The sequence below is a fragment of the Drosophila nasuta genome, chromosome X (assembly GCF_023558535.2).
Source record: "Drosophila nasuta strain 15112-1781.00 chromosome X, ASM2355853v1, whole genome shotgun sequence".
Taxonomy (NCBI): Eukaryota; Metazoa; Arthropoda; class Insecta; order Diptera; family Drosophilidae; genus Drosophila; species Drosophila nasuta.
The window spans coordinates 15,595,783-15,616,599 of record NC_083459.1 but is presented as its reverse complement, the minus strand read 5'-3'; the positions used below and the strand labels follow the sequence as shown (position 1 = coordinate 15,616,599).

General features: G+C 38.0%; 1 protein-coding gene across 4 annotated transcripts in view; it reads left to right on the top strand.

Annotated features, from left to right (window-relative positions):
- Positions 1-17,243, top strand: part of LOC132795029 (uncharacterized) — a 70,970-nt gene extending 53,727 nt beyond the window's left edge. For 3 of the 4 annotated variants that reach the window (XM_060805432.1, XM_060805431.1, XM_060805433.1), the window contains 3 exons: positions 368-774; positions 2,894-3,142; positions 13,419-17,243. In XM_060805432.1, coding sequence (XP_060661415.1) covers positions 368-774; positions 2,894-3,142; positions 13,419-14,477 — 1,715 coding nt within the window. In that variant the 3' untranslated portion in view covers positions 14,478-17,243. Of the gene's footprint in view, positions 1-367; positions 775-2,778; positions 2,833-2,893; positions 3,143-13,418 lie in introns of those variants that run through there. The other variant, XM_060805435.1, reaches the window with a different exon arrangement.
- Positions 17,244-20,817: the final 3,574 nt, after the last annotated feature.

Here is a 20,817-nt window from a genome sequence, read left to right as displayed (position 1 = left end):
TAATCAAAAAAATCACACACTGACAGCATTGGCAATGTGCACTTGAAAAAAAAAATACCACAACATCAATAATCACCTAATCATTCGGCAATCACTTGGACGTAAGACGAACGACAAAACTTATTTGTGTTACAAAATTTTTGCGGACGTACTTTCTTTCACTTCTGCTTCAATCAAGCGATCAATCGGTTCAATCAATCAATCATACAATACAAACGAAGCGAGCAACGGCAAACGGCAGCGGCAACATCAACGGCAAACATTACTACAACAACAGCTTTTTTATGCATCGTTTCTCTAATTGGCCAATTGGCCTTGTCTTCCCTCTGTTCTCCTCCCTCTGTCTTCCTCCTTCTGTGTCTTATAGCTGACAAAACCGATGAGAAGTTCCATCGTCGCGCCTCGGTTAAGATGGGAGTACGCGTTATCTATCGCACCGATGTCTTTCATCATCAGGCCCCGGAGCAATATGCCGCCTATGCCGGACAACACAGTGCTGGGGCAGCGCAATCGCCTCCGGCCAGTGCCACGCCCCCATCTAGCAGCGATGCTCACGCCCACGATGCGGCACCCAGCAGCGCTGGCAGCGGAAGCGGTGGCGGTGGCGGTGGCTGTGGCAAGTCCAAATCCAAATCGGAACGCGGCGATTCGTTCCCCAAGCTACGATTGTCACCAAAATCGTTTAGGTTCAGCGGTCGCTTTGGCCGCAGCAAGAGCGAGATCGAAAAGTGTCCCAATGATCCTTTTCATTGCTACAGCAAGTCCTTTCAGGAGGTAAGTGAATACTTATAATACTATATGGTCTATAGTTAGCATACAGTTGCTAACTTTAATCTTGCGGTAGTCTTCAAAAAATATTTGAAACACATTATTTACATTATGTTAGAACATTTCATTAGTATAATAAGTAGTGTATGAAAGTTTTTTAAAATAACGTAACTTTAACTATAAAAAAGGACTGTCGAATTTTAAACTTTTCTGCTAAAACTGAAATAATAGGTATAGAAATGTGAAATGGAAAAAACATCATAAATGTTTACATACAAATCAAAAACCATAACAAGTAAGAAAGCTACAGTCGAGTGTACTCGACTGTGAGATACCCGCTACCCATTTTGAATAAAGCAATATATTTTGCGGTATTATTCTCAAAATATACCAAATATACTGCAAAAATACTAAAAATATACCAAATAGTATATGTGGTATATCGATATAGTACCGCATTCAAAATATACCATAGACGGCACAATATACCAGATTGTCAGCCAAAGCAACTCAGACCCCTAGTAAGTAGGCGTTTTTGCCCATACAAAAGTATTTCTTTAATAACTTCGACAATTTCTATTTGATCGCAACCAAATTTTCAGGGATCATAACTACTATAGTTATTACTGTATATACCAAAATTCGTAACTCTAGCTTAAAAATTACGCTTGTTATTCGATTTTTTTGATTTGCAGGGGCGGAAGTGGGCGTGGCAAAAATTTGAAACAAACTTGATCTGCGTGCAAACATAACAAATGCTGTCGAAAAAAAATTATAGCTCTATCTCTTATAGTCTCTGAGATCTAGGTGTTCATACGGACAGACGGACAGACGGACGGACGGACAGACGGACATGGCTATATCGCCTCGGCTGTTGACGCTGATCAAGAATATATATACTTTATAGGGTCGGAGATGCCTCCTTCTACCTGTTACATACATTTCCTGCCAGCACAAAGTTATAATACCCTTCTACCCTATGGGTAGCGGGTATAATTATTGACCGTTATTAAGCAGGTTATTGAGAACAGCATTTTAGTACAATAAAAAAGATATACATACATATGTATGTATATACATTTTTATACCCGCTACCCATAGGGTACAAGGGTATTTTAACTTTGTGCCGTCAGAAAATGTATGTAACAGGTAGAAGGAGGCATTTCCGACCCTATAAAGTATATATATTCTTGATCAGCGTCAACAGCCGAGACGATCTAGCCATGTCCGTCTGTCCGTCCGTGTGTCTGTCCGTCTGTCCGTATGAACACCTAGATCTCAGAGACTATAAGAGATAGAGCTATAATTTTTTTTCGACAGCATGTGTTATGTTTGCACGCAGAGCAAGTTTGTTTTAAATTTTTGCCACGCCCACTTCCGCCCCCGCAAATCAAAAAAATCGAATAACAAGCGTAATTTTAAAGCTAGAGTTGCGAATTGGTGTATACAATAATTACTATAGTAGTTATGATTCCTGAGAATTTGGTTGCGATCAGATAAAAATCGAAGTTATTAAAGAAATACTTTTGTATGGGCAAAAACGCATACTTACTAGGGGTCTTAGTTGCTTTGGCTGACAATCTGGTATATTGTGCCGTCTATGGTATATTATGAATGCGGTACTATATCGATATACCAAATATACCACTTGGTATATTTTTAGTATGTTTGTAGTATATTCGGTATATTTTGTGAAAAATACCGCAAAATATATTTCTTTTATTCAAAATGGGTAGCTGGTATCTCACAGTCGAGCACACTCGACTGTAGCTTTCTTACTTGTCAATTGTACAGAGGCACCGTCACTTGTGTCCAACATCAATTAACGGATAACCGTTTTGATATAGCTTGCAATGTACACAAAAATATAACGAACGTGTGTGGCAATTGAATCTGGTCACGTAACACTCAGTTTGTGGCAGCTTAACCGATTCCTAAGTAGCTTAGCAATAGTGTTTTCTTTGTTTTTTTTGTTTTTTTGTTGTAGTTTGGTTTTTCTTTTCTTGCGACCAACAACAGAAAAAAGAAACAAGAGTAACCGGTTAACCGGTAATCCAGTAAAAGGTTTGTGCTTGAGCATCTAATCTAGCGATTGCATCGTCGTCGTCGCCTCGTTTCGTTGCAGCACTGCGACAACACTGGCAGCGGCATGCTGCCACCGCATAGTAATGCCGGAGTCACAGGTGGCATTGGGGGCATCAGCGTTGGCCCTTGCGGCGGACCACAGGGATCGGTGGATAAACCGTTTCTGCTGCACGACGGTCGTGTGGGCTTAAAGGCCAGCCTCGACAAGGGTTGGTACACACACGGCGAGGATGTTAACGTAACCATCAACATACGCAACGATAGCCGCAAGACGGTGCGCAAAGTGCGGGTAAGTGCCAAACATTTTGTTACACCACAAACATGCATAGCATGTATGTAAATGTGTAGGTTGCATGTATGTGTGTGGTGTCCCACCACTATTATTCCACCTGAATGCTATCCGCAAGCATCTAAGATATTATCACCCCAAAATGCCTTAGGTTGCTGCGCTGTCAAATTGAATTTATATTCTTTTAATTGTGTTTCAAAATTTCTTCTGGGTTGCCCTAATACAAAATTGGCAGTGGGTCGATTTATATAAATTGTATGGTGTTTGTGTTTTATGGAAATCTATTGAACATTGATATATCGATAACCTTGGTATCACGCGATCGATAATTATCGATAGTATCATACATAATAATAGGAATAGCATAGCATATTACATAACGAAAACGAGATCAAACGATTACCGGTAACATAGACTTTCACCAATCGATAAATAACCTATATAATTATCGATTTTTAGCCGATTAATAATTATCGATATGAAAGCATAATTTCGATTGTAGTTTAACAATATTTATCGATATCGCCTATTTTTGTCGGTCAATAATTTTAAAGAGCGTATTTTGCGTCTTTAGTTCGTTTTCTTCAAATCAATCGAAAACTATCAGAAACATCGATTTTAGCCAGTCGATTTATAACCCCACAATTATTGAAATGTAATACTTACAACTTAAGTCAACTGATGATTGTAGACAGCATATCAATAACATTTTGTTATTTGTGAACTTGAAATATCTCCAGTTTCATTTATAATCAATTACAAATCCAATAACTAATACTGATAAAGTTGTGTCCTTTGACTTTCACCTTGAGTGGCTTCCAAAATGCTGAAGCTATTTGGGAAGATGTCAATATAAACTAAAATAAGAAATGAATATACTTATATTTAGATTTCTATTACAGTTTTGCATTGAGCGAAAATAAAATGAAATTTTTGCCAGCCACTCAAAACATTATTTTTTCTTGGTGAACTTCTCGAGACTGAGTCAACATTATTCATTGTTTGTGTTTCGCTTGTTCTATCTGTCTGCCATTCGCTTCATCTGTATTTTTGTTCGTCTGTTTGTCCATTCGTATGTATTTCTGTAACAAATTATGCATACGCAACGTTGCGCTTGCAGGCAAACAAACTGTTGCATTTGTGTGGGCGCTGCTATGAATAATTTACGAGCAGGCAAAGAGAGAGAGAGAGCGAGAGAGAGAGACAGAGTGGGGAAGCAACTGCTGTCGTTATGCGCTGCATGTTGCATGGTCAAACTTTGGCAAGCGAATGAATTATGTGTAAAGCGCACACACATACTCAAACGCTGCATGCACCATTTGGTCGCAACTGACCGGCAAAGTTATGACATTCAATCAACTTGCAATGGATATCGCAGCACTAGACAGTTACAGTTACAGTTGCAGTTGTCGTTGTCGTTGTCGTTGTCGTTGTAGTTGCAGTTACTCAACGTTACGTTATTGTGGCCCTTGACTAATACTGCTCAACTCCTTTGGCCAACTTTAGACATCTGAGATGGCTCTTGAAAAATGGACATTGAGCTGTTTACAGCAGCCAATTAGATGGAAACTCGCTGGTAGTGTTGCTGCTTCTAATGCTGCAACATGTGGCATCTGATACATGCATCAAATAAAAACTGATGCAAAGAGCACAAGTATTTGTTAGTAATCTGTTCTCTGCATTGCGGCAGTTGGAAGCAAAGTTGTTGCAATGTATAAAGTGGCGGCTTCTTAAATCATGGTACAATGTTTTTTAGCTGTGTATCTGGTATATTTTGTGATATATTTTAAATGTAATAGTATATTGATAAACCAAATATAGCCTTATGTATATTTCACTATTTTTGGCAAAAAGCGTCTGCTGCTGACAGGTCTTAGTTTATTTTGTATACTACGGTATATTTTGAATGTAATAGTATATCAGTATTTCAGTATTCATTGGTAAATTAAATTTGTATATTTTAAGAATAATACTACACTGGATAGCGGGTATTTCACATTCGAGCGTACTTAACTGTCCCATTCATACTTGTTTTTATTTTTAGCGCTGCATTATTCTTCCACTTTAGTGCTACAAACTTCTTTTGATGCTACCCTCTTGGCAGTTGTTTTGATTGCAAACACAGCTCTCGAGCTTGAACATGTTGTTATCAATTTGCTTTTGGCCACTTTAACATGGCCACTTGCTTCCAGTTGCTAGTTCACTCTACTCTACGTGTATGTAGTTCAGTTCATTCTAGTTCAATTCGGTTCAGTGCAGTTGAGTCCACATCATTCCATTCCATTCCATTCCATTCGATTCGATATCTAATGTCTCGGCTTGTCCTTGAGCCTGAGCTTGTTATCTCAGCATGTGTTATATGTTGGCTCTCTCTTAATGGCAAATGCTTGTAAGTCAATTGCTCAGATTTTCGAATTAAGTCCAATAATTGCCAATAACACACACACACATATGCCACGCCTTTTTTTGGGACGTTTTTGCTCTCAGTGCTGAACAATTGCTTCAGCAATCAAAAGCAATGTAAATACAAACACTCACACAACAACATAAATAAATCAGTTATTCTGATACGAGCAAGTGCAAAGCGACGTATAAATATTATAAACACGTTCACCCTACAACGTGGACAACAACGAAGCTTCAAGCTGCAACTTTTTGCGGTTTGAATTAATATTTGAATAAGCACGAGGCAGCTATGTCAAGACCAAAAAGTTTGTTTATTTATTATAAATTGCTTTTAGAAGCACATTAAAGTAACTAATGAGGATTTCTGTAGTTGCGATTTTATTAAATAAACTTAAGCACTTTATTAACTTAATTCGACAATTTCTATTTACATTGCTTTACATGAACTTAGTTAAATATTATTTTTAATTTATTGCCATTTATTTATATATTTAACTTGTTATACAAGAGAGCTAACTACGTGTAGTTAACCTAGCGATGATGCATTTATCCAAAAGTATTCATGAAATAAGTAAATTTTTGTATGCTTTTCTTACTTTTTTAAGCACACAGATTTGCCACGTATTTAGTTAGAGTATTCGCAAATGCGGTGTGTAGCAACTGGCAGATGATTTCAATTGTGATTGCAGGCACCATTCAGCGCGTTGAGCGTCGAGTGCAGAACGCTGATTGAGCCTTAAGCTTTTAATAAACACCATGAAACGAATATTACGCATACGCTGTGTGGGCACAAACAAAGCTCTTTATTGTTGTCGTTGTCGTTGTCGCCGTGACTGTTGCTGTTGCTGTTGTTGTTTCTGTTGCTTTTTCCTGTGCCTACGCACAAGAAATCTCGCTGACAAATCGAATGCCCCGCTGGGAAACCACTCGACAACAAGTTTCTGCTGCCCCCAGGGCAGCTGGTGTTAAATGGCTGTTGTAAGAGGGGGACCGAGAGAACACAACACAAATGCAAATGACGTTTAGCCAAAATGAAAATTGCAAAAAGTGTGCGACGCCGACGCTTAGAGTGCAATCTTTTGAGTGTGTTCGTTCGCCCGGCACTTGAGTGAAATGCCGCAAAAGCAGACACACAAGTGGCAAGTGGTAAGGCGACGGCAGAAAGCTCTGCAAATAGCCAAGACATGCCGCTGTGAAAGTGAAAGTAGGGACACAGGCAGAGTATGAAAGTGAAAGAGATAGGGAGAAGGGAGAAGGGAAGAGGAAAACGAAAAGAGGCAGACGATACATAGTTCGAGCTGGCGTCAAGTTTGAGTTTTAAGGCTTAAGTTGCGACTGCCAAAAGGCGATGGCAGTTCAAGTGAAAATTGTGTTTAGACATTTCATGGGTTGTTCTCTACAGATACACGCACACAGACACAGACACACACACATACAGAGACGACACACACTCGTACAAACACGCATTAAGCACTTGAAACGGTTTTTGCCATTGTGCCCGCAGCATCACCAGTTGATGAAACCCTTTTTTTTCTGCACCAGCAAGGCTTGCTGCTGCTTGGTTTGTCTAACACACTCCCACACACACACACGCACACACGCACAGTCTATAATCACATCTGCGGCATTCGGAAATGTTGCCCACAAATGTGTGCTACGATTTTACATTGTTACATTTGCCATCTGTCTGCACACACACACACACACACACACACACACACCCACACTCGCTCACACATACACCTACGCACTCTGTTAACGGCAACTGTGCGTGCGTCTACTTAACCGAACTTCAGACTGAAATTCCTTGCCACATTTTTCTCTCTTTCTCTTTGCCACGATTAAAGACTAGCAAGTCATTTCCACTTACCAGACTCCCTCTTTCTCCGTCTCCGTCTCTGTCTCTCTCTCTCTCTCTTTCTCTGATTGTGTTGTGCTGCTAGATTTTCGCTTGAATGATAAACGCTTGAAAATTGGCTCGGAAAGAAGGAAAAAAAAATGTGGCATAAATGGAAGAAGCTTCATTATGCAAGAGTGTTTGCGCGAGCTTCAGCTCAGCTTAGACTTGTGGCCTGTACGTTGTGTTCGGGCTATTATGACAGATGTTGTTGCCACCCATTGCGTATACGCAATGCAACACAATGAAGAGAGAGAGAGAGAGAGAGAGAAAGTGTCAAAGAGGAGGGGGGAGATTGAGGGGCGTTCTAAAAGTGCAGTTTCTGTGCTTGTTAAGCCTTCATATCGATGACATGCCACATCAAGTTGCCGCAGCTCACTCGATGCTAATGCAAAATGCATAAACTGCTAAACAAAAGGTAGCTTCTATCCAAGAGGAGAACGAAGAGGGATGAGAGGAAAGTAGGAGGAGAGAAGGCGAGTAGGAGTCAAGCATTTTGCTTGAGTGCACTCGCAAATGTGTCGAGCGTCGTGGAGAGAAGAGCGAAAATGCCAAAACCATATTGTTTACATTATTGCTGTCGTAATATTTTCACAATACATTGTTTATTGATGAGCAGACAGTTCAACAAAAACACAAGACAACGACAGCGACAGCGACAGACAATGCAAAAGCCGGTTGGCACCGGAAGACTTGAGCTTAATAGAGTTATCAAAAATGCAAAACGCATTTCAAATCCTATTGATTTGTCTGCCGTGAAATATAGTCGACATACATACATATCTATGTGCTACTTATCTTCACAGTTCACTTTTACTCTCCTACAAAGTTGACATATTTATTTGCGCTTTGTGAATTGCTTTGAATATTGATTTAGTTAATTCATTTCATTTAATATGCTGTATTCGCTTTGTATTCAATAATGATTAAAAAAATTCGCATAAATCTCTTCTTAAAATACAACTTGAGCTTAGACTAAAAAAATGGAAAGACTGATGCTATTTTAGGAGCTGAACTTTAAAGTTAAATCAATGCGACATTGCGTGGACTTATTATAAGATGGCATTGCTGCAGCTTAGACGGGATTTTATTTGCTTTGATGAAATTAGTCTATCAGCGCAATAGCGTTTAGCTATTTGCTTAAGCTTTGCTTTTCATTTCGCCACCTGCTTAACACATTTCCCACTCTCTCGTTCTCGCTCTCATTCATGTTGGAATTCGTAGTACACAAAAAAAAAGCGTTAAATGTCATGTGTTCTGCTTCTCATTAACATTTACGCGTCAATTGGCTGTCGTTGTTGCTGTTGCTGTTGCTGTGGCTGTTGCTGCTGTTTGCTGGTTTCGTGCTGCAATAAATCGGATTAAGACCACAGTTGGTGTTCCGGTTTCTCCACACTCCACACACATTGCGGTGGGATGCTTTATGCCACGCCCACTCGCTACTTATGCACATTCATGGTCAGTTGCTTAATTTGATTCGCACTGTCGCTCCCGCTGCCCTCGTTGTTGTTGCTGTTGTTGTCGGGCTTTAATATTTGATGCAATTGCCCCAAAAAAGTATGCTATAAATTTTTCAAATAATTATACCATGGAATTATGCGCAAAAAGGTAGTTGACTTCTACGTAAATAAGCCTACTATGATTATGCAAAATGAGTTTATTTCAATTTCATTACTTTAAAGTCTCTATACCGCAGACATACATATACATAGTTATGTATATCACCTCAACTGCGAGGAGAGAACAGATTAAAAATGTTGCTGAATATTGATTATTTGTGATTGGTTTCAAACTATATGTGTTAAGTGAGAGAAATATGCCACTAAGTGCAATTTGGTATTAAATAATGTGTGGCCCATATGTGAGGTATTGTCTTAATTACACAATTTAACACATAATTCATGCACTTCATACTCCAACTATGTTAAAACCTTTAATTTTAGCTACACACTTGCTGTGTTGTTAACTTTGCACTTTATCGAAACCGTCATTTTCGTCAACAACATAATGAAAGCAGCAGTAGCGCCACCTAGTGTGCAAAGTTATTTTCAGTGCTTCTTCTCAAGGTCATTGAGCTTCGTATTTTACTACATACATACATATGCGAAGGGTATTTGTGCGTCGAGCAGTCTAGTGCGACTATTACTGCTGTTGTGCACTTTGTGTCCTATTAAATATACATATGCGCATTTATGTGAGCGTCTTTCTCTGTTTGTGTGTGTGTGTATATTGTTTTTCAGTTTTTATTATCACATTGCGCTGAATTTGTTGTTTTGCTTTCGCTGTTCTCCTTCTTTGTTGTTCCATTTTTTTATTGGCTTTTCCGTTGGCCTTATAAAATTGTGTTCGCCCAGTTTGCCTTCAAGTTGCCAATAAAAGTCAAAAGTCAAATGCTGACACACACACACATGCACAAATACATATTAAATATATACATGTATATGTATTGTGTGTTGAGCAATTTGGGCAATTGTCCAGCTCTAAAGTGGCTTGCACAGCAACAAGTTCCACAATACTATGAGTGTGTGGAATGGGAGTCGTAAAAACAGCAAAAGCTGTAGCTCTTGTTGTTGTTGTTGTCGTTGCTGTTGCTGTTGCTGCAGTTGCGTTGCCTGTTAACAGAACAACACTCGAATGGCAAAATCGTTTCGCTAGCTAGCTGTACTCTCCTTCGACTCCTCCATGAAATAATTCCCGCAAGAATAATGATATATATTTCGCACACTCTCTGCCTCAGAATTTATCAGTTCATTTCATTTGCGTAACTAAAAGTCAATGCTAGAATTCAATCAAATACAAAAAAAAACCTTTGGAATATGCTTTCGCCTAAGGCATGCTAATTTTCTGAAGTACAGTGGTTTTTTTTCATAAGTGCTGCTAATGCAAGCATAGTTGTGTAAATAATGTCAAGCATATTTCTCCAATTTATTTGGTGAAATATAATTAACGCTGCAGGCTAAACAAAAATATGCAGACTTAAAGCTTAGTTGTAAACTCAAAAGCAATGCACAGCGTTGACCACATATTATGTTGACAAACATTGTTGTAGAAATAAGCAAAACTGTGAAGAGTATTTAAACCTCATCGTGTATCTCGTTTTGCTGTCAATTGAGCAGAGCAGAGCGAAGTCCCACAAGTGAAAGCACAGTTCACAATGGAATGTTTAATGAAGTTGACAAGGCAAAAAAATATTAGCATATAGTATTTTGTTGGGAGCAAAACTTGATGATTGTGCAAAATGAGCGGACGCAATGAGAAGTAAAAGAAGAAAAGTGAAAGTGAAAGGTAGCTAGGCAGCAAAAGCTCAAGAATAAATTGAAGGACCACTGATTAGATGGCAAGCAATAGATTTTTCTCGTGTGTTTCAATCGCATTTCTCAAGAAAGGAATTATAATGGACTACAGTACGCACTCTAAACAAAACAAACTGCAAAATAATTGGCTTACAATTTAATATTATTGCCAACAATAAATTGATTTTTTGACTCACCAGAGAATAGTTCTAGTTTGCTGTACAAATTTAATGCCACTGTAAGCTTGGCAAATATTTATATAAATGGCCAATGTCAACATAAATCTCTAAAATGTTTTATATATAAATAGTAAATACCCTATATGTAAGAGAATATCAACAATGGATAGCTTCAGTCTGAGTAGTGCGAATGCATATATTTTAAATTCAATTGAAATATAGCAAACTTCATACTACACTATACTATAGAAAAGCTTATCGAATTATTTGTTTATTTAATGCCAATTTATGGGATATAGTTACAAATCCTATTTTCTCTTCCTTTGTGTGTGCTTTTCTATTTTGCTATTGAATTACGCATTCGCAACAAAACCATTTCATTTCATTTTTCTCTTTAATTTGTGTCTGAATAATTATAAACTGTTGCATTTCATTGGATGCGGTCATTGTCTGGTCACACTCTTTGTGCTTTTTCGGTCAATACTTATGGTGTTTTTTTTTTTCTTCTCCTTTTTTGATTACTGATTTCTGCGCCCCATTATGTGCTTGTGTTGCTCGGAGCGACCTTTTCTGGGCCATAGCTCATTTACGTGTCCTTTACGTGTCTTTCTCTCTCTACGTGTCCGTTCGACTGTCACAAGAGTCGCCACAATGCTTCGATTGCCATCAATTGGACTCTGGGCCATTGGCATTGCCATTTCGGCAGAGCTTGGCCTCCATAAATGGGCCAAATTTCAACTGAAATCTACAGCAGAGCGACGTAAAAAAAGGAAAGTGAAGTGCAGCAACAAATGTCGTATCAATTGCGGGGGCTAGCTCACAACTGCCAACTGGCAACTGCCATCTGGCAAATGAGAGCTGCCAACTGTTCTGTCTGCTATCTACTTTCGTCTGGCTGCCATCTTTCTTCTAGAGATGAGCGGCTGTCTTGAGGTTAACATCTTTCAAACACACAACAAAAAATTCAAATTTCATTCAAGATATTTAAAGTCTGATGTAGAGATGTAGGGATTTTAAATGGAAGCTAAATAGCAAATAATTTTCGAGAATAATTACCATCAAATGTTAAGTTGAGCTATTGAAAACTTACAAATTCACTAAATATGTTTGCTCTATTAAATCAATATGAATGTTTAACTATTAGTTAAAGTTGAAAATCAAACATCGTTTGTTATTTCTTAATACTTTTGATTTTTCAATAAACTTTTAAGAAAGAAGAACGCGTGTCACGCACGATACGACACGAAACGCACCCTTCCCTAATCAAATATCCACTGTCCTCTGACCATTGTCCGCATTTATGGACGTAATTGAGTGCATTACTTTTGATTGCCTTGCCCAGCGATAAGGTTGAAATAAGCGCGGCAAGGCAATCAAATAATGCTGCCATCATTTCAGCCTAGACACACGCATACACACACACACACACACACACACACACACACACACATACACACACATATACACACACTCACGCACAGACACTCGAGACACTCGCTGACGACTTCAAGTGATTCACATGACTTTCTTATGAGCTTTGCCCCTTCGACAACTGCCTCATCTGATTGCCACACCCAATAACTGACCTAACCCCTGACCTAATTGAACTGACTGACGGCAGCGCCAAGTTTTACGAGTATCCGCAAGTTGAAAGTGCAAAACCTGTTGATTAACAAAGGGATCTGCCTTACTTACTGGTAAAGTAGTTCGACATTTTTATAGCCGGACATTGCATTTGTGTTTGAAATACTTATCGAAATAAGCATGTTGAGGAATTCAAATTTGTAAATAAAGTGATATTTATAGTACAGCTAGCGTTGCCACCTATCATAAATTTATGGAAATACGTAGTGAGCGAGCAGCCCTAACCACTTGCTGACCAACAAGCTCTAACATCTTGCTGAAAATCAAATCGTTGCCAGTTGGCAGTTGGCAATATTTGTTAATTTAACTGATTGATCGAAATTTATTCAGTGGAAAATATTTGAATATTTAATTATGGTAGTATTTAATGTTTAATAGTAAGAATTTTCAAATAATATATTAAAGAAATGTTTTAAAATTTAAAATTATAGCAGGCCCCATAAAATAAATTTGCACTAAGAGAAATATACGTTTTCTGGAGGTATTTGCTGAAGGAGTTTTCACTGTACTTCCATTTCAAGTTGTTTTTGTTATCTATTTTGCAATTTACTTATCACTAATAATAATGAAACTAACTTATTTTAAGAGAATGCTGTTTTAAAAACAAATTTCAATTACTTGTTGTACTACAAAATATATGTCTAATTTGCAGAGTGTGTGTGCTTCGGTGTCGACTGCATTCATTTCTCACTGTGAATATTGATATAACAGTTGCTGCCAGCACCTTGATTGCTTTGCCCCACGGCGCTGACACTAGCCGCTCTCTCTCTCTCTCTCTCGCTCTCCCCCCTCTCACTCTCTCTATCTGTCTCTGTTTTGTTGTAACCAAGTTTCGCCCTCTCTCTCACTCTTTGCAGATTTGCGCCATTCAGCACGTGGATGTTTGCATGTTCAACAATGGCAAATTCAAGAATGTCGTCGCCGATTCCGACACCATTTCACCCCCGGTGGATCGCACCGTGCCACCCGGCGGCACCTTGAACACCACCATCTCGCTGCGTCCGCAACGTGGCCCCACCAAGAACTGGATTGCACTCGAGGATACGCTGCAACGCAGCACTGAACCTGATGAAATCACCGGTGCCATTGCCGCATCGGCCATACGCTCGCCGAACTTTGTCATGCAGGCTGCCCAACTGCTTGCCGGTCATCCGCTGGCCAGTCCAGCCATGGCCTTGCCCCAGATGCCACAATCGGCTGGAAGTGTTGGCGGCTCTGGCAATGCTGCAAGTGGAGCTGCCGCTTCCGCTGCTACTGCTGCTGCTGCTGCTGCATCGACTGCTGGCAATGTTGGTGCGGGATTTGTGGATGATCGCAATGTATTTGCCATCTATGTCTCATACTATGTGAAGGTGAAGCTCACGCTTAGCGGCATGGGTGGCGAACTGTCGCTGAAGCTGCCCTTTGTGCTCGTCCATGTGGATGAGACGCAGCGTCCCGGCTACAATGGCACCACAGCGAACGCCTCCCACACACTCAGCGAACTGCGTATGGAGAAACTGGCGTTGCACGATGTGCCCGCTGGTCGCAAGAATGGAAAACGTTGTGTCAACGCCTCCACATCGACATCGTTTGCCGGCGGCGATGGACCCTCGACAAGTGCTGCAGCTGCAGCAGCAGCGGCCGCAGCAGCAGCCGCCTCATCCGGCGGCATTGATGAGATCGAAATGGATTACATTGAGTCGGTGGAGGATGAGTTCAACATTTGTGTCCCAGTGCCCAGCGGTGGTGCTTCGAATAACAAGCGGCGTCTGCAGCGCAGCGAGACATTGGCCCACGACTATGAGGATAACGAGGAGCAGGAGAATCAGTTGCAGGTGCAGGTGCATCTCGAGCAGCAGGTGGAGGAGGATCGATTGCAGCGCCAGAAGAAGGCAGCCGAGACAGGTGCGGTGCCCAAGACGACCAATGTTTGATTCTGATGGTCACAGATGTTTGCCAAGCGCAAGAAGCCATAAGAAATGCGAATGGAATTGGCCTGGCAGCACTACAACAACAACTACAACTACAACTACAACGTAAGCCAATAATCAACACACACACACACACTAAAAAAAGAGGAAAAAACTAAAGTCTAGCATAGAGATATTGTACATTCATTGCGCATACAAGATGAGTATTCAGTTTCGGTTTCAAGGAGGCGACCTCCGACACAGTTCCATTAGCTCTCCCTGCACCCGCCACCCCCATTTAACAACCCCCAACATCATGTCCTGTTCCGCGAAAGGAACAAAAGCATATGGCGCATTATACAACTAGCAGAAAATTGAATTTAAGCAACCTGACGACACAAACTAAGGGAGGGAAAGGGAAAGAGCAGGTCGAGAAAAAGGATAAAGCATATAGCATAACTACTTGTCAACTTGTCGATCGCAAAAAAAAAAGTCAGGTCAGTGGCACACCAAAGTGTTTTAGTTATTGATAGAAGTTTAGCAACAACAAAAAAAAAAGAAAACACAAAAAAAGGATTTGGCGCTAAACGACTCTAATTGGCTCATGTCAATAATAGAATGCATTGCAATTGTAATTGCAATTGCATTTCAAATTGAAATTGGAAATTGAAAATGGAAAATGGTAAATTGAAAAAAATGGACCATTGGGAATTTGAAAATCGAACGTTGACATTTGCGTGAACAGCGTTTGCATTTGGAATTGGAATGTCAATCAAAGAAATCGTAAATAGATATTAATCCGAAACAAACGAAAAAAGTGAAGAATACAAACTATACAATGATATTAATCAACTATATACTACCATATATACGAAATAACTTATTCGATATTTGGATCGATAATGGCAAAGCAGCGTAAATGAAAAACAAAAGTATTTTAAATATATCTACACATACAGCATACCACAAACTAATTATATATCGATGTATACCCACAAATAGTTCAATGAAATTGACGTTAATATTGATGTGCAAATACTATACAATATACAATATACAACAAAAATTGAAAAATCATATGCAATATACATATACACTATATAAATGTAATTCGATGTAGCGAAACAATATTCAGTATACACACAACTTTTAAATGGATCGATATCGATAAGCCATATAAGGTATATTCATAGTATAACAAACATATTCAATTATCAAGATATCACATATGCTATTCGATTATTATTGCGCATACTTTCTTATAGACCAGATATCGAAATAATTCAAACAATATTAATAATCGAGTTTTTAACAAAGAACAACAACAACAAAATGCCCTTGCAGATCGTCCTTAAGAACAACACCAAAAAGAACAAACAACAAACCTGAACATACAATATATACGATAATAGCCAGTGACTGAAAAGTCTTATGAACAAAACATCCTCGAGTCCAATTATTTCTCAAAATGTGTCCCCGCTATAGGATATACATATAGAATGTACTATAGTTTGTGTGTGTAGGGTTTTTTTCTTCCTATATTTAATTGCTGTTCTCAACGCCAACGTTTCTGCTGATCAGCTGAGTTCACATAGACACAGTTTTTCGTATGATACAGTTAACTGGTTTTTGATAGGTGGTAAACAAATACTAATTTAAGATGATGCTAGATTCAACATTGTATTCTTAAAGTTAAGCAAATGAATTACTATGGTAAATTAATGCACCAACACTCTCTGCTGTAACTTTATCTTTAATGATGTACGAGAGTATTCATATTATACTCTTATATAGAGTATATTTGCCAGCAAGCAGAACATTTGCAAGGGTATCGACGACGAATACGATTTTTAACTTTGAAGTTAAGTATTTAGGAATTCAAGAATTTTTGCGGTTTCACCTGAAAATGTATTTACAAAAAAAGGAAAAATTAAAATTGCCTCTGACGATAACATATCTGTGAGTTTTCCTATACAATTTTCCACGCGTTTTTTTTGTTCACTTTGATTTTTGCAATTCGATAAAGAAATGTGGAAATAATGATTGGAAAGTTGAGCACCCTTGTGGTTTCTAGTTCACAAACTAATTAAACATTATTTGCAAACGCTAAATTTGCAAATATTATTAATGTATCAGCGTTAAGTTAAATACAGATTGCATGAATTAAACCATGCTCTGCAATTAGCGGCAGTCACCACATCGAGGCCGACACAAAAGTAATCAAAAAAAAGAAAAAAAAGAAAACAAAAATACAAATGCAAATAATTTGATGTTATCTTTGATATATAAAACGAATAGAAATGCGAGAACACTTTCGTTTGCGAATATTTCTAATCGTACGTAAGGTTGAAAGTATTTATTGAGTTATGCATTTGTAAATGCATTTGAATGTGTGCATGAGACTGAATGTGAATACTTGCATGATAAAATCGAATGAATGTGTTTGAATGTTAGCAATGCTTGTGGGCGCATGTGTTTATGAATGTGACAGTATGAATGCCAATATTGAAAAACAAACCGAAAAATCGTACATGAATAAGATAATATGTTAATACCAAAGAAAAAAAAAATGACTATGAATGTGAAAAATGCAAACGAATGTGAATAATAATATGACTATATAAGAAATAAGATGGCTTTGAGTATTGGCATAACTTTAAATATGAATATATATATTGTAATGCATATGCAGCATATTACGAATATGAATACGACTTTGAAATGAATACAATTATGAACTATGTATGACCATGACTATGAAGACACAAATGAATATGAATATAGTGGCTATGATTATGAATATCAATATTAATATACATCCACACACACACTCTGACTATATAGTAGACACATATTAGATACATTCGTGTTAAAAGAAGATGCATTGATATGTAATAACTTACTACATCGCAACATCGTAGCTGATTAAGACGATCTCCGCCCGTAAACAAAAGACACCTGATATGCCAACGAAAGCAGATGAATTGTGGATGATAATGATGATATGCCACATTTTAGTAACCAGCAATTGATTGATTCATATACACATATAGTACTATATATAATATATTCATACTCACAAATACAAAAACATATATGCATATGTACTGAATACCAAATGGTGAAATGAAACAATGAAAGAGAAGGGAAACCTACTCGACATTATTTCGATGCGATGAGTGATTCGTCCACTCATTCATTCGTGCATTCATTCATGAATTCATTCATTCATTGGTTAGACACTAGTAACATACTATACTATGGATTTTAAATGTGTTTTTTCTAGACTCTAAGCATATTTGCAACTAAATGTTCATGTACTTAGTATAAATGTGTGCAATATGCATATTTATGTCTAGTGTTAAAGCGAAGCAGCTGTCATGAATTTATGGTCAATAAAAGGACAAGTCAGTTAAAACTATATTCAAGATGATTTATGCAACTGAATGGCGAAACATTCATTGGTCTTACATGTCAACACAAAAATATCTGTACTCTCAATTTACCCGAAAATATTCAACATACAAACAAGAACAAAATTATATTAATTAAGGCCATAAAGTATTTCAAATATGAACTAAAAACCAAAAACAAAAAAATGAAACTAAAACAAAAAACTGAATGTGATGCATTTCTCTGAGGACACAGAAAAAAATATAAAAAACAAGAGCTAAAACTATTTAGTATGACTATATTAACTCTTAACACCCCAAATACTATATACATTCATATATATATACATATATATATATTCGTATATATATATATGCATGTATATGGATATATCAGTGTATCTGAAATTATATGTGTATTAAATGTATTTAGCTTAAGGCTCATCAAAACTCATCAATGTTTCATCTAGGGAGCTGGACTCTTATAATTCAAAATGTTTTATTCCCCCTCCATCTGTGTATTTTTTTCCCCCAATTTTTTCATTGTTGTTATTTTTTGTTTTTGTTGTTGGCTTTAAACTCGATGGGATTTGATTAATGAATGTCTGGGGTTTATGCAATATATAGGAAGCACGTCATCAAGACCATCCAAAGAAAAACATCGTGAAATAAATGTTAAACATAAAATAATACAAATCCTGCCTTGTGTTTATGATACAACAGCAAAAGTCACAGCGGGCGTTCCAAAAATATTTGCGTACCATCTAAATTTGGACCATTAACGAATTGTAACTGAATGTGATGCAAGAGCAGTGCTACAGCAGGACTTGGCATTCGTCCTTAGGGAGCCGATGCTACGACTGTTAAATAGTAGTTGGCAGCACTGTTCGTTAACAGTTGTCCGAAAGCTTTTCGGAGTACTAACAGCGTGGTGGACCGGTTGTAAGGCTCGCTTTCAAAGTTTAAAGCTCTAAACGGTCAGCTTAAAAGCTTACTGGTTAAAGCACTTGTCGAAGCATACAGAATGCAAATTGCAGAGCGGAAACAACTTTCAAGAGCGTGTGAACATGCTCTATTATTCTTGTCATCGCGTGCTGTCCACTTCTGGTGGGCCGATGGAATTTGGAATTTGAAATTTAAATCTTTTTATAATGGGGTACGCTTGCAGCGTGGCATGAAGATTGTAGAAGTCGATAAAATGTAATTAAATATTTAAACATTACTCGCTTTTAAGTGACCCAATTAAAATGTATGTATTTAATAAAATAATAGCAACGTGTATTAAAAAATATCATCATATCACAGCAAAGTGGAAAATGCAAGTAAAAGTGTTGAATCTCCAAATGGCAAATTTTTTTCAACGGGTAGGTACGAAAAATAGCTGAAAAATGTTAAGACAGAATATAAATTTAACGCTATGGAAACCCGAAAAGTGCTAGTTAGCATTTGAAATACCAGGCGAACATAATCAGCAGCAAACAAAAATTGCTTAGCTAGTTGCGCCATCTATCGCCCGAAATAGTGAACCCTCAAATGGTGGTACAAAAATTATATTCTTTGGCGCCAAATTTTTTTTTTTTCTTTATAAAAATAATAACGAAGTGATAACAAAGATAGGTGCACAGTTACCTAACTGGGAAACTTAAACAAATCAGAAATATTAAACAGAAAATTAATTATGTCAGCAGCACATAATAAATATAAAGTAAATAAAGATTGTATAAATTGAACCTAAGGATATACGAGAAATGTATGTATAGTATCGCCGTTAATTATTAGGTCAAGACCCGAGCCACCAGGTCTTGACGATGATATCGTTTTAGTCTTCTCCTGACTGTAGTACGATGACTTGGCGTTAGGCGCTTAGCCAAGCTGTTAGGGTGACCTCCAAGCCTCTCTGTATATTTTTGTGCAATTGCCTGTATTCCATCGCCAATTTTTGGTACTTTGAGGTCGCGCTCGATGTCCGCCGTTCTCATGTACCATGGAGCTCCTGAGATCCGCCTCAGCGTCTTGGCTTGAAGTACTCGTATTTTGTTTAGGTGCATTTTAGCTGTGATACCATACACCTGTATTGCATAGAACAGGCTCGGAGCTAAAATGCACAAAAAAAAAACATTGCATACTTTTACAGCCATCTCTCAATTGGTAGCAATTTTCAAAAATCATGGCATACTTTCGGGGGCACTGTGAATGCCAAAAATATTGCCAGAAACAATAAAGTCCTTGATATCTCCGAAACTACAAGGACGATTTGGATGTCCTTTGGCATGGTGAAAGATCTAATCAAAAGTCCTTGATTGACACTAGTTTCAACCGGATCCTTTAAAGGATTTCTGAGATATCAACAAATTTATGTATACGAAAAATGGCGTTTATCTCCGCTCATGTAAGGACTTTCGTCCTTTTTCCAATTGATTCTTTAATTTCGTGTCAAGAGCTACCCGTATGCCAAAGGACATCTGCCTAGTCCTTCAAATGGCTGAGTTATGGCAGATTTTCGGACTTGCAGTCAATTTTTCCATGCCTGCCCCTTGCAAAATTTAAGTTGACTTTTTTGAGAATATTTGTGTTGCATACTTTTAGGTTTGTCATTTAATATGATCATAATTATAGAAAAATGCTCATAACTCCGCCATATCCTGCCGCAGGATGTCAGGACATGTCTCGTTCGCATCGCTAGGACGAACTCTATCGATCGAAACAAATAAAAAATATCAATTTGTTAACGGATTTGATTGTTCTTTCAATGACTTTCAAATTTCGAATTTAAAAATGGCGAAAAAAAAAATTGTTGGGGATGCTTCAGCTTGCATGGTCTTATACAAGTGACTTACTATGTTTCTGCTTGCTGCTGATTTATGTCCGCCTGATATTTCAAATATTGATTTGGCACTTTTTAGACTTTCGTGGCGGTTGCAAGAAGCCAACACCAGCAACAACAAAAACTATAACATCAATAATTACAACAA